Here is a 12924-nt window from a genome sequence, read left to right as displayed (position 1 = left end):
CTTCTTTTAATCAGTATGTTTTAAACATAGTGATTATTCTGTTCCTTAATTAAATTTCATGCTTCAATTTAATCAAGTTTTCCTGCTTTATACATAATCCTCCCATTTGTCAAGCTTCATTCAGGATTTAAACTATTATGGAGTTCAATTAATTCAATTCAATAAACTTGTTAAAGTGAAAAACTTTATTATATTTCAATAAATTAATCTGCTACTAAAAAAAATAGGAAATGGGTTACCATAGGTTCCAACAATAAATAAATCCCTGCAAAAAGTGTACCTACCAATATCCTCAAAACCAATGACCTCAAGAAAGTTTATATAGCTGCAGATATTTTTAATGAATTTAATACAAAAATTAAAATTATTAATGACATTGAACTGTTTTAAGAAACAGAGGAAAATTACTTGTTACAATGTTATTTGATTTTTGTCAATAATTTGTTTTACCTTTTATTTCTTACCTAATAACATATCATTTAGAAAATTTATGACCTTTTAAACTTTTTTCAGTTGAGGAAAGAGATGATAGTCGGACGGTGCCAAATTTGGTGAATAAGGGGAGTGTTCCAGTAATTCAAACCCTCAATCACGAATTTTTTGCATCGCAACATAAGATTTGTATGCAGGGGCGTTGTCCTGCAAAAACAAAACACCTTTGGATAGCTCTCCGCGTGTTTTCTATTTAATTACTTCCCTTAGAGTGGTCAGTTATGTCAAATAGTAATCTCCAGTAATTGTTCAACCCTTATCCAAAAAATCAATCATGATTACTCCATGGCAATCCCTAAAAACTGAAGCAAGAACTTTTCCAACAGATTTTTGGACACGAAACTTCTTAGGTCTTGAAGAACCAGAGTGTCGTCATTCCATCCATTGTTGCTTTGTTTCTGGATCACAATATTTTGTTTTTGCATTGAACTGGTCTAGGCTAACTAGATATCAATACATATGATAAAGAGTATATCTAATAGAGTAAACTAATTAAGGAACTAGAATAATTTTGAGAAAAAGTTTAGTAAATGAAAAATTCATGTTTTATTTACATATATACTTATTGATAACACTGACGAAAAGTCACTGCATTTCGGTTTATATACCATCACACACCGAAATTTCTAGTATTAAAAAACTCTAGAACATTCACATAGTTTCAGTCTTTTTCCCCGTATTTCCTAGTATTAGAAAATTCCAAAACCTTCAAGTAGTTTGTTACTTACCACTGGTGAAAATCAGATGAATTTTTTTTTCCAACTATTGATTCCAATTTATCTTTACTCGACTGTAAACAAGATTGAACTGACAGTCACTGAATTTCGGTTTATATACCATTAGACACCAAAATTTTCAGTACCAGACCACTGTGAAATAGTTAGATGTACATCACTTCGATTTGGTTCTTTTAGATCAATAATAACACTCTTACACCTTTTTGAACTTTTCAGATCAATCCAAAAATTCTAGAGCTCTCTAGAATATTTTAATTCGCTTATAATTAAATTGAGGTCATTTTATAATTCTCTAGATCATTCTAGAACTTCCTCTAACATTCTAAATCAATCATAATAAATTGCAATTATTTTGGAACTCTCCAAATCATTCCAGAAATTTTTAAAACTTTCTAGAATATACTAAATCGGTTATAGTAGTTGAACACTTTCTAAACCATTCCATAGTCTGATAGTGACCTTGTCTTAAGATTATAGATTACGGACCAACTTGGTCTATGTTTCATTTTCCGATAGTTTATTTTTTTGGATATGAATCAATAATGTTTATTCTTTCGCATAAAATCAAATTCTGATTATTTGAATTGTTTTCACATTCCATTATCAACCAAAATCTTGATGAAAGTGGAATAAGAACATTGCTTTCTCGCATGTCAATCTAGTTATTCTCAATATAGAGTTGATGTTGATAAATTTGTATTATTTGAGAGTATACATTTATATTTGTGTGCATGTGTATCGTTGTGCCAAGAGCGCATGATCACTTGTATGTGTGGAAGAGCTCATGCACACGATACATCTTTTATTGTTCTTATTAACAGGCAATAAAGCCTTTTTTTATTACGAGTTATTTGTTTGATTAACCACGTACCTTAACATGGTAGCAGAGCTATATAATTTAAAAAATATTGAGCGCAGAATGCATGATCTCTTGTATGTGTGGAAGAGCTTATGCACACGACGTGTGTCTTGACAGGCCACAGTTTTATGTAAGATGTTCTTTTGTACAGATATTTCTTTTTTATTGTTCCTGTTAACGTTAACAAGTAATAAAGCATTTTTGTGAGTGATTTATTTGATCAACCACGTACCTTAACAATATTTAAAAATTTTATTTATTACCAATTTTTGTTTTCATAAAAATGATTAATTGATCTTAATATTTTTGAATCAAGCTCAACCCTACTGAATATTATTAGGAATTAGTAGTTAGAGGAAAAAAATTAACTTTAGAAACAACTGTATAATTTTTTATAAAGAATTATACAATATCACATTCTTTAACAGTATATTGTATATATGTTACTGTGGAAAATAAATATCCAACCAAAATCCTAAAAATTAGAAAAAAAGTTGATATTTACATTTGTAAATACCTATAAAAGTGAAAATGCAAAAAGAGGGAGCTAAAGAATTTGAGCTTAAAAGGAATTCTATGACAAAATCATTATTAATAATCAATTTTCCACAGTTGCACATATTCTGGTTTAATACAACAAAAAAATAATTTAATAATAATTTAATATATCCAAACCAAAAATTTTTTGGATACAAGTTTCGTCACTTGTAAGATGGTATTCGACGTTTACTTTGAAGTTTTACTTTTCACTCTGCAATAAGTTGTTTTTCTTGTGGATTTTCCAAGTATTTATATTTTTGTTCTTCGAACATTGCAGTCAGGTGTTTAAGGAATTTTTCATGGTACTCTTCTATCTGTTCAGTCGTTGGATTATCAATTTTAGGTACTTCTAAAGGTTGACCAACTAAAACAAATATTTTTTAGAAGAAAAGTGTGATTGAGTACAACTGTTTTCAATTAAAAATACATCTTTCAAAAAAATTGTATGAAAATGTTCTAGTCTGAATTCACAGAATTCGTACAGGAAACAGTAAACTTTGTTGTAAAATCAGAACAAAGTGAGATGTACCGAGTTTTGTTTTTGATTCCTGAGGTCTCATTGTCCAAAATTTACTACAATCCCTAATGTATTGGTTTCTTCTTCGAACTAGATATGTATGTTATAATGTGATATGTATGATGTATATATGATGTAATTTAACAATTTCACCATACATATTCGATATAGATCATATATCACGAATTTTGAACTTCTACTATTGCTTACTCCGATATATTATCACCTAGGAGTCTAGGAAGTCAAATTGAACTTTCTCTGATGATGGGAAAAATATTTATGCATAATAATTACTAATATGCGATTACATAAATATTTATTTATTTGTTAATAAACGCCATTAATTCTTTCGAAATTTCACTTGCAAATTCATTAATCAACAGAATGCTTCATTAGTAATTGTATTCAATTCAATAAAAACAAAACAAGGTTAACTTGGACTCGTCATGTGCGAAAATATTCCCATATATTTTTTAATATTTTTTATTAGTACATAAAACAAAACTGTTTACGACTTGAAGTATCACCAATAGTATTACTATTCTACCACTGATTCTCTGAATCGTTTTAATTGAATCTGTTATGACTCTTAATTTTCATTTCCTCCAGAGTTCCCTTTGGTAGCATCCGCAGTAGAAGCTTCATTTAAAAATTGTTTTTTTTGTTTATTTAAACTAGTAGTATAATTATAATAAATTTGTGTCTTTAAGATAACATAGCATTCCGTTTCCGAATGAAGAGAGAATTGATTTCAAATATTTTTCTAGTTTGTAGTGTCTTCTGTGTGCTTCATTTTGAGGACATTCGATTAGTAGATGCTTCACTGTGAGTCTGGTTTAGCATGTTCAACATAAAGACGCCGTTTCTTTTCTTAGAAGATATTGATGTATTATGCACGTGTATCCAATTCTTAGACGATTAAGGATTACTCAGTCTTTTCTTTTTTTGGGTAGTGGCAGTTTTTTGGTTTTAATTTCGGGCATTATTTGTTTTAAATCTGTTTCGGTTTCTTCCCAGATTGATTGCCATTTTTGGTATATGTACTCTTTTATTGATAATTTGTGATCGGTGCAGTGGGGGGCTCCAAATGCCTCCGCGTTCCTCTGATCAAATCATAAAAACAAGATTTTAGAAATGTGCTTAGTACCATCAAGTTTTAAAATAAATAGAAGGGCCCACAAGCCTCACTCCTTCTCAGAACTTAAGATGAACTACACGACTTCATGGGTGGTGCAATGAAAAGAAACCAAAATTATGCCTTCGTGTGTTTTTCCCCTTGGGTAAAAACACGGAAAAAAAGTTCAAGAGCCTTTTTTTTATGAGAATAGTTTATTGCCGCGCGAGACAATTGTGAGTAGTTTGGAACATTTTCAAGATCCAACAAAAGTACATCTGGATACAAGATCAGGAACAGGCCTGCTCCTGCCGTCTGTTTGTGATTTTACCTTTCTAACCTATATATATAATTCCAGCTTTCTATACTGAAGGAAGTAAATTTACTTTAACAATATTTGCACTTTCCAAAAATGACCCTGGATACAGGAATCACCAAACTAAACGCCTTGAATGAATATTTAGTGACCGAACAAACCACGATTGTAGACAATGCTGTAACTTATGGCATAAAAATGGAATGACATGACATCGAGAAACGAAGAAGAAGGAAGATAAAAAGAACGATGCCGGATGAATCAGCTCATGATACTGGATTATCAATGCAAGAAGAAATACGTCGGTCAATGTATGAATGCATATACCGATTTATGCAAGATTTGTCGTCACGATCCGGAGCTATGAAAAAAATCAATAATATTGTCCAAATTACTGAAACAAAGTTTATGCTAGAAGCTTTAGATGACGCTCTTGCTGTAGCAATTAACAATTGATACAAATTTATGGTGAATTTGACAAGGAGCAAGTTTTCCAAGAAATAAAAAGGTACAGCAGACATGTAAAACGATACGAGTATGGACGTTGCTGCTAAATGGAGAGCCCAAGAAATCCTTCAATTTATAATAAAATGGCACTTCAGTGAATCGTTACCCTGTATATCGCTTATACTTCAATATTTTTTAACCATTTGCTTCTCGGTTGCATCATGCGAAAGGAGTTTTTCGAAACTTTAAAAATTCAAAGAGAAAATAGATTAATTTTCATCCACTATATAAATACGAGGAAGCTTCGGAAAGTAATTTTGCTTTTTTTAATTGAATGCAAACAAATAAATTATCTACCCCCTCCCCCCATTTTTTGAGATGTAAACCCGCCTTCCCAGTACTACATGGTGGTTGATTTGGAAAGAGCCACTACTTTTTGTATTTTAGATCATCTTTAGAACCCAATCGTCACTTTAAGAGAATGTGAAGGTTTGTGATGTTTTAATTTATTTTTGTTTGCTCCAAACTCTGCAATTTTGTTTATTGACATGCATGTTTATTTAAAATGTTCAAACATCACATAGACAAAAATGTTTCTTATAATTAATTTTTTTTTTTCAATTCTAGTACTAACTATCTTGAAGAGATGCAGTTTCAAGCCCAACTTCAATATCTTGACGCAAAGTTGCCAAATCTTCTGCAACCTTAGATCGCACAGACTCGTTTACTGGCGCCACGGTCTCTTCGCTCCTACCGCTCCAATGTACTCCTTTTTTTATCAATAGTTATACCAATTGCTTCAAAGTTTTTAACTTCAATTAAATTGAACATTGATTGGTATTGTGTAATACGATAGAAGCAGACGGTGAGTAATCATTGTTCAAACACAACGCGCGAAATTTCCAATAAACGAGGAACTGAGCAAGAATATTCACAACCTCTCATTCCACGCAGATCCTACGCTAAATTGGTTACAAAAATTTATGACACACCCTGTACAACATGTAAGAGGTCTGAAACTTTCAACATATATACAATTCATACATGATTTTTCCAGCTACTTTTATTTCCACGTATTCTATATAAATTTAATTGGAGAAAAAATATAATAAAAGTTTTGAATATTTGGAATACTCACCAACAGTAGTTACTGGATGCCTTCTGGGTATAATTCCAAACGAGTATTGGAAAAATCCCCTTCCTATAGGTAATATAGGTGCCACTCCGATATACTTTCGTATTCTTTCTTGAATGATTCTTAACCACGACCCTTCTAATTGATCAAACAAATCAGTTTCGCCAAACGATAAAACTGGAACCAATGGAGTACCATTTTTTAAAGCTAATTTGATAAAGCCTTTTCGTTTTTTAACTAACACTCTATAGCTACCAGGCTTGCATAAATAAGCCTCTGCGGCTCCTCCTACCATAAGAACACAAATATAACCTCCTTCCGGCCTACTTAAAACATTATGTATAGATTCAAAAGAAGCTGATATTCCTCCTAAGGATAAAGCGAATTCCCTGAAGAAAGGCATTTGGTAGTGTTGAGTCAATGTTACTACTCTAGGCTCGTGATTCGGGAACAGATTTCTAAACTTACTATACTCGTTTCCAAAGTTAAAGGACCCCGTACAAAGCATTCCGTGAGGAAAGCAACAAAACAAATAATTTTTTTTTGGATCCAATTCCTCTGATGACGTTTTTTCCAATTTTAACGGAAAATAATTCATGGTGTACTTCCATATCAAAAAAGACCTTACCCATTTTGACGGTCTACCACCTCGTTCACTCACATCCTTATCTATCGTCCAAATGTAGGTTAGATATAATAGTGTTAACCACCAAAATTTAGTGAATAGAACCAAATAAATTGCTAGTAGAAGTCCTATTAAGCCACCAAATGCCATTATTATAAACCATATTGCTGCTGACAACGTCTGAAGCCTCCTTTCTAAAGGAACATGTAGAGGAGCAAAACGAATTCCCAGAAGTTCCATCTGAAAAATAATACAAACACTTTTGTCAAGAAAACAATAAATACCAAGGCTGCCTTATAAGTAAATGAAAATTCCTACGCCTCAATTCAAACATGTTTAGGCTATTGACGACGCAGTATGTTTTTATAATAAATAATCTGGAGTGCGATTTGAAGCAACCTAGCCGTGGCAGCAAGGAAAATATATAAAATCGAAGGGAAATAGTTAATAACCGAACAGCACAACGTTGATTTAATCACTTTAATAGTGTAAATTTGACGTTAAGGTCTATTTATCGAAGAACAATAGTAAACCAATACAATGATCAGTGCGTCATTAGCACGTGAATAGCCTGGGCGAAACGCAGCGCGGCATTATTGATCCAAATCAGTGGCTCCATAATATACCACAAATAAAAAATGTCTACCGAATCGGTCGTGGGTACAGAGCCATTCAGTGGCCGACCCAAAAAAGTATCCATCAAGAAAAGAATTAACAATTCAATTGATGATTTTCTGCAGATAGGTGACACAATAATACCAATTTATTTTCAAAATTAAGTGAGGTAACAAAAGAAACCCAGCCATCCATAGTCACATGTCCGCAATAACTCAGTTTAAACATTTTTCAGATTTTGTCACAAGGCTTTTTTTCAAAACTTAAAAGAATATTTCGATATGAAAAGTTCTTCTTCGGAAAATGCGGTAAATCAATGGTTCGCAGTTTTTACTAAGAACCGTCAATGGAGACTATATTAAAAGATAAACCATTCTTTGCAGGAGCGTAACAAAAGGAATAGCCCTCGTATATGTATGTTAGGTAGAAGTTTGAACACGTGTGAGAGAGACAGCGGAAAAAACAGTTAGATGAAGGTCAATTCAAATTATTAGTAACATAAATCGTGAAATCTGAGGAAGGAAGAAAATAATGTTGAAATTTTGCTATTATATATTGAATTCTTGGAGATTATCAATTATATATCTAAATTTTATATGCATTTATTAGATTTTTCGTGTATCTAATCTCAGGTTGAAATAATGATTTTTAGTTTGACTAAAATTAGAAAAATACTATATACCTGCTTATCTTCAAACACTTGTAGAACGATTGCATGGCTATTTGATAATAAAAAAACAGTATTTAACCAAACAAGTTTTTACAATGTTGCCATTTTTTATGAATAATTAAATATGGATAACTATTTAAGAAGCTTTCTTCGCACCAAACCATTTTTTTTTGTAAATCTGATGTAAATGTTATTAATTGGAGAGACTAGGAAATATATTATAGAAAGATTGTAACCTTCAAAATTGTGACAATCGCAAACTAACTTCACGACTTATTCATTCTCTGAAGTTCCGATAGTTACTGCAAGATAAAACGATTACGAAAGTCGCGTCTATTTTTATATTAAAGATTATTGACATGGGTTTAATCTTGTTATAATTTATCTCATATATTGTCACATTACTGTTGATAAATTCAATGTATATTTTCCTTCTAAAAAAAAGATAATGGAAAAATACTGTATATCTATAATTAATATTTTTAGTGTAAATTACACATGTTAAATGGTTTTCAATTCAATAGGTATTTTTTAATTAACATGTGTAAATACAGTTTCCCAAATGGGGCTAATAAACCGAATGAAATAATGAAAATTAGCAACAAATTGTCGATGTTTAGAAAGTAGAATTTCTAAATCGTTAATTTTTCTACAAATCTAATAATGAAATTGCCGTATTAGCTTCATGATTGATAAGTGTAATTAGTTAGCAAAAAAAATTTTCGTTATAAACAGAGTTGGGATGGTTACTTTTTAATTGTAGCTAGTTACAGTTACCTTCATAAATTAAACCACACAAAATTAGCAATGAAATGCCTTTTTTTATTATAAAATCGCATCAACCGTATACTGATTATTATCGATTTTTTTTAACAATACAAGTTAAATGTTAGTATTTTATCTACAGATATTTGTTAAATTAAGTTTATGATCGAGGTAATTTTTGAGGTTAGTAATATTGTATTTAGTCCTAAAATTTCAAATATTGTTCGTGGTAGATTTGATGATGATCTTTCTGCGTTAAAAGATGGACACTCTGCGATTATGTGTTTTAAGGTCAATTTGCAATTGCAGTTGTCACATTTAGCTTCAGGTTTGGCATCAAATAAGTCACGTATGGCCTAGACGCAGACACATTATAAGAACTTGGGTAGCACTAACCATTGCTTCACGAAGCTTGCATGTGGACATCGACACCAAAAAACCGCGATGAAATAAACAAAACCAGAGTTAAACCTTTATCATTGAATACAGTAGAACGTCGACTGAGAGATGCCAAGTTGTATGGTCGAGTTGCCATTGTAAAACCTTTGCTAATGCCACAAAACAAGAAAAATGGGATACAATGGGCACTTGCCCATCGAAATTGGACTGAACACGATTTTAATGAAATTTGAACTATTCGTTTCAAAACGAAAAAATTACATTCAACGCAGTTCCAAATTCCAAATGCATAAGGGGTGTTATTAAACATGATTTAGCCTCTTCAGAGCCCGGATCCCAATCCTATTGAGCTTTTGTGGTAAAATCTTGATAGGAACGTCATTAATTGTAGTCTTTGTACCAAGACTTGTGAAAAAAGTGATAGAATAAAAAGTTGAATTATTTTATGAAAAATCTATTAGCTAACTATAGCCTTTTAGCATAGACTGTTTATATTTCTCTACGCTTTTCAAATATATTGATGGTCAAAAGGTATTTTATTGGATGATGTAACAGTGTGATTAAAAACAATATTTTATTGGCATTTTATTTTCCCACTTTAATTAAGGTAATCTTAAACTTTTGGCCTACAGTATAATATGTAATTTCTTCTTTTTTAAATAATAATACAGCCCTCTATTATAAAGTAAACTAACTACAACGCAAACCAATGATAACTTCCAGTCTTAGAAGAGTGAATCAAGTGGACCAGATAAGTTTATTATGATTAAATTTACAAAGGTAGTTGGTGAATAAAATATTTACCTATGCGCTTCAAAATATTTCCCAATACTTTAGTTTACCAACACTATTAGTATGTGTATGTATCAAATAGAATTACTTCATAATTTTTGTCGAAATTATGTGAATTCCAAAGATTTTATTCATGCAGGTTTTGAAAACAAACGGTGACTTATGTATAATGGAAAAATACGTGTAGCAAAAACAACCAAACAATTGGATTTTATACCATTGTTGTAGACATCTATGCAAATTTAGGTTAATTTTTATCATCTATTTCACAACTTCATGACTTTAGTAATGCTAGATTAGTAACGTATATTTGTAAACTCAAACATCAAATTACTATATGATACTGAATATGAAATAATGTATAGATGAAATTATTGAGAAATTATATGAACAAAATACTTAAAATATTAGGAATCCCTATTATTTAAAAATACAATGTTCCAAAATTAGTACTGCAAGTTTGTAATTTAACACAAACTTAATCTAACAATGTAAGGTAACGACTATAAAAACGCAAGTTAAACAAAATTTGGATTTTTATTAGTATTAGGTATACATGTTTTATTGGTTTAGTAATTAGAAATCCATTTGCTAGATTGTAAATTGCATAGCTGCATTTACCATTAACTAAAGAAACTTTAATAGACATATTTTGGGTATTTTTATTATTAAATCGTCAAAAAACGTTGATCAAATTGAAATGCATTGTTAAAGCATCAGTTTCGTTTGTCCAACACATTATATATCCGAAATATTAATGGTAATTATGTATATAAAACACTTAACAACTGTTATTTACAAATCTATGTGCAAGTATTTATTAAAAATCTACACAAAAAGTAGACCACAAACCATGCTCAATTTCAAAACATTTACATTCAACACGAAAATAGTTTTTCTTTACCTATAAAACACACGTGTTTTGAACCTTATAATTCAATTTAGCAACTATCACGTCACGATTCTCTCACATCACAATATTTAAAAACAACACTCAAATCTAAGTTGTATTTACATCGCGTCCTACAGCTTTCGTTTTTTAAATCGAAAAGTGGGGGATTCAGAACACAAGCCAATCTATTCAAACGTGATAGTCAGTGGAATATTTGCCTATTTAGTGCTATATGTTTTTCTATCAATCAAGTGGACGATTGTAATAAACTAACCAAAAATCACATTCTCACGTAAAACAGAAGAATGTCATATTTTGTATTCCGCCTCAGAAAAGAGAGTCAGCTGTTGCTCGCTTTACATCGATTAGCGGTCTCCAGGACAAAAGGTGAATTTATGTTACGAGGGAAGGTTGAAAATCATAAAAGTTGAATGCTTTTAGAATATTTTTGTTTATGGAACAAAAAGCAACTAAACAACGAGAATACAGCTTATAAAAAAAATGTTTATGGTACATTTAAAACACAATGAATATCCAAATATAAAATAGTTGATATGAATTATAGTACTTCATATTATCCAGATATAACCTTCACGACGAAGCTTAAATCAGAACTATAAGAAAATGAGCATTAAGCTAATTTCTATAAGGTCTATTAGTTAGAGCTAAAGATAGTTCCAGGGGAACTTTGGAGTTAATCCAGAATCATAGGATCGGACCGTTTTTACCCTGGTGGATCAATAGGTAAATGCGATCAGGTGACGAGGTGTCAATGTTTTTTATGAACTTTGAAAATTAATTCTTCTTAAATAGTTGCCTAAGATTAGTTCTTATAAACAGCGTAATTGATTGGTTACTTAAGCTTGCGGTTTTTATACTTTTGGGCATTTCAATATAAAAATAGCTTATTTATAATAACAATTATTGAATATCTAGAATCTATTAAACAACTTAATAAATATTATGAAAAATAACCCACGAAAAAGGTTTGTTATGGGTATGTAAGTTTGAAATTTCTACCGAAATTGAATGGGACGTTCGGAAATTGTGATCAAAATCTCATTCTGTGCTCTAGTAGCCGCAATCAGCAGATGAGTGATCTATCTAATCCAGGGTCGTAGTTTCCAGAAAGCCCTATTGTTTAGTACTTCGCAAATGAATAGATATTTCATGAATTTTAAATTCCTCAACAACTTCTAGATACTCTAATTCTAGATAGATTTTTTTGGAACCGCTGTTGATATTCATACTGAACTTATACTACCACAACAATCATATTGATAAAATTCAGTCTCTGACGATGAGAACTTGATTCTACTGTGTTCAGTATTTCTATTCTCCGCTTGCCTTAATTTGAAAGTTATTTAGAATGAAATTTTGGCAATTTATAGTTGTTTTTCAACAAAATTGATTGCACTTCCAACTGTAACGGCATTGTAAATTGGGACTTGTTGATAAATTATGTACATGACTTCACTATTCTGGTCAATCTTGTCTCATTTCACAAGATTTTGTATGTTAATTAAAATAGTTAGTATTTGTAGGAGGTCAATCGTGATTTTAAACTTACAATATGAGTTTATCATACAAAAGACATTCTTATTATTCAGCATTAGTCTATAACCAACTTAAATACAATAAGTTGAATGTAAATTCTTTTATTTCTAGCAAATAATTTTTGCATTGAAAACATAGTGAAGCATGATAATGAGGCAATATATGAATTTAATTGTTCGATTTATAGATTATTGTGATTACTTGAATCTGTTTTGGAACTATCTAATTTCAGTTTTGAAAATTTTAGCTGAATGAAAAAAATATCAATTTCATTCTAAAGTAAATGTATATAAACAAATAATGTATTTCAAACTATTTGTAATTTCTGTTTGGCGTAAATAAATACAACAAAATTTAAACACATTGAATGAAACAAAACTGGGACAGAAAATATAAATGCGATAGCTGTAACATTATTAGACAGCAGTAAATTGGACAATTACGAGGCATGA

The 12924-nt window shown here is 30.8% G+C and overlaps 1 protein-coding gene across 3 annotated transcripts; it reads right to left on the bottom strand.

Moving 5' to 3' along the window:
* Window positions 1–2457: 2457 nt before the first annotated feature.
* LOC130442379 (2-acylglycerol O-acyltransferase 2-like) lies at window positions 2458–11050 on the bottom strand. 3 transcript variants are annotated; one of them, XM_056776433.1, is made up of 3 exons: window positions 10928–11050; window positions 6161–7022; window positions 2458–2992 (listed from the first exon to the last, which is right to left on the bottom strand). In XM_056776433.1, exons 2-3 carry the CDS (start codon window positions 7020–7022, stop codon window positions 2835–2837), a joined length of 1020 nt encoding a protein of 339 aa, XP_056632411.1. In that variant the 5' UTR covers window positions 10928–11050; the 3' UTR covers window positions 2458–2834. The 3 variants fall into 3 exon arrangements, with proteins under 3 accessions (XP_056632411.1, XP_056632413.1, XP_056632412.1); XM_056776435.1 differs by lacking the exon at window positions 10928–11050 and adding an exon at window positions 10036–10142; XM_056776434.1 differs by lacking the exon at window positions 10928–11050 and adding an exon at window positions 8080–8393.
* Window positions 11051–12924: the final 1874 nt, after the last annotated feature.

Source organism: Diorhabda sublineata, chromosome 4 (assembly GCF_026230105.1).
Source record: "Diorhabda sublineata isolate icDioSubl1.1 chromosome 4, icDioSubl1.1, whole genome shotgun sequence".
Taxonomy (NCBI): Eukaryota; Metazoa; Arthropoda; class Insecta; order Coleoptera; family Chrysomelidae; genus Diorhabda; species Diorhabda sublineata.
Note: the sequence above shows the minus strand (reverse complement) of the source record. Positions and strands in the feature narration are given on the sequence as shown.

Coding starts and splice junctions, on each gene's coding strand:
- LOC130442379 (XM_056776433.1), bottom strand. CDS start 7,022: ATGGAACTTCTGGGAATTCGTTTTGCTCCTCTACATGTTCCTTTAGAA. Junction 2,993..6,160: donor GCATCCAGTAACTACTGTTG/GTGAGTATTCCA, acceptor TATTTGTTTTAG/TTGGTCAACCTTTAGAAGTA.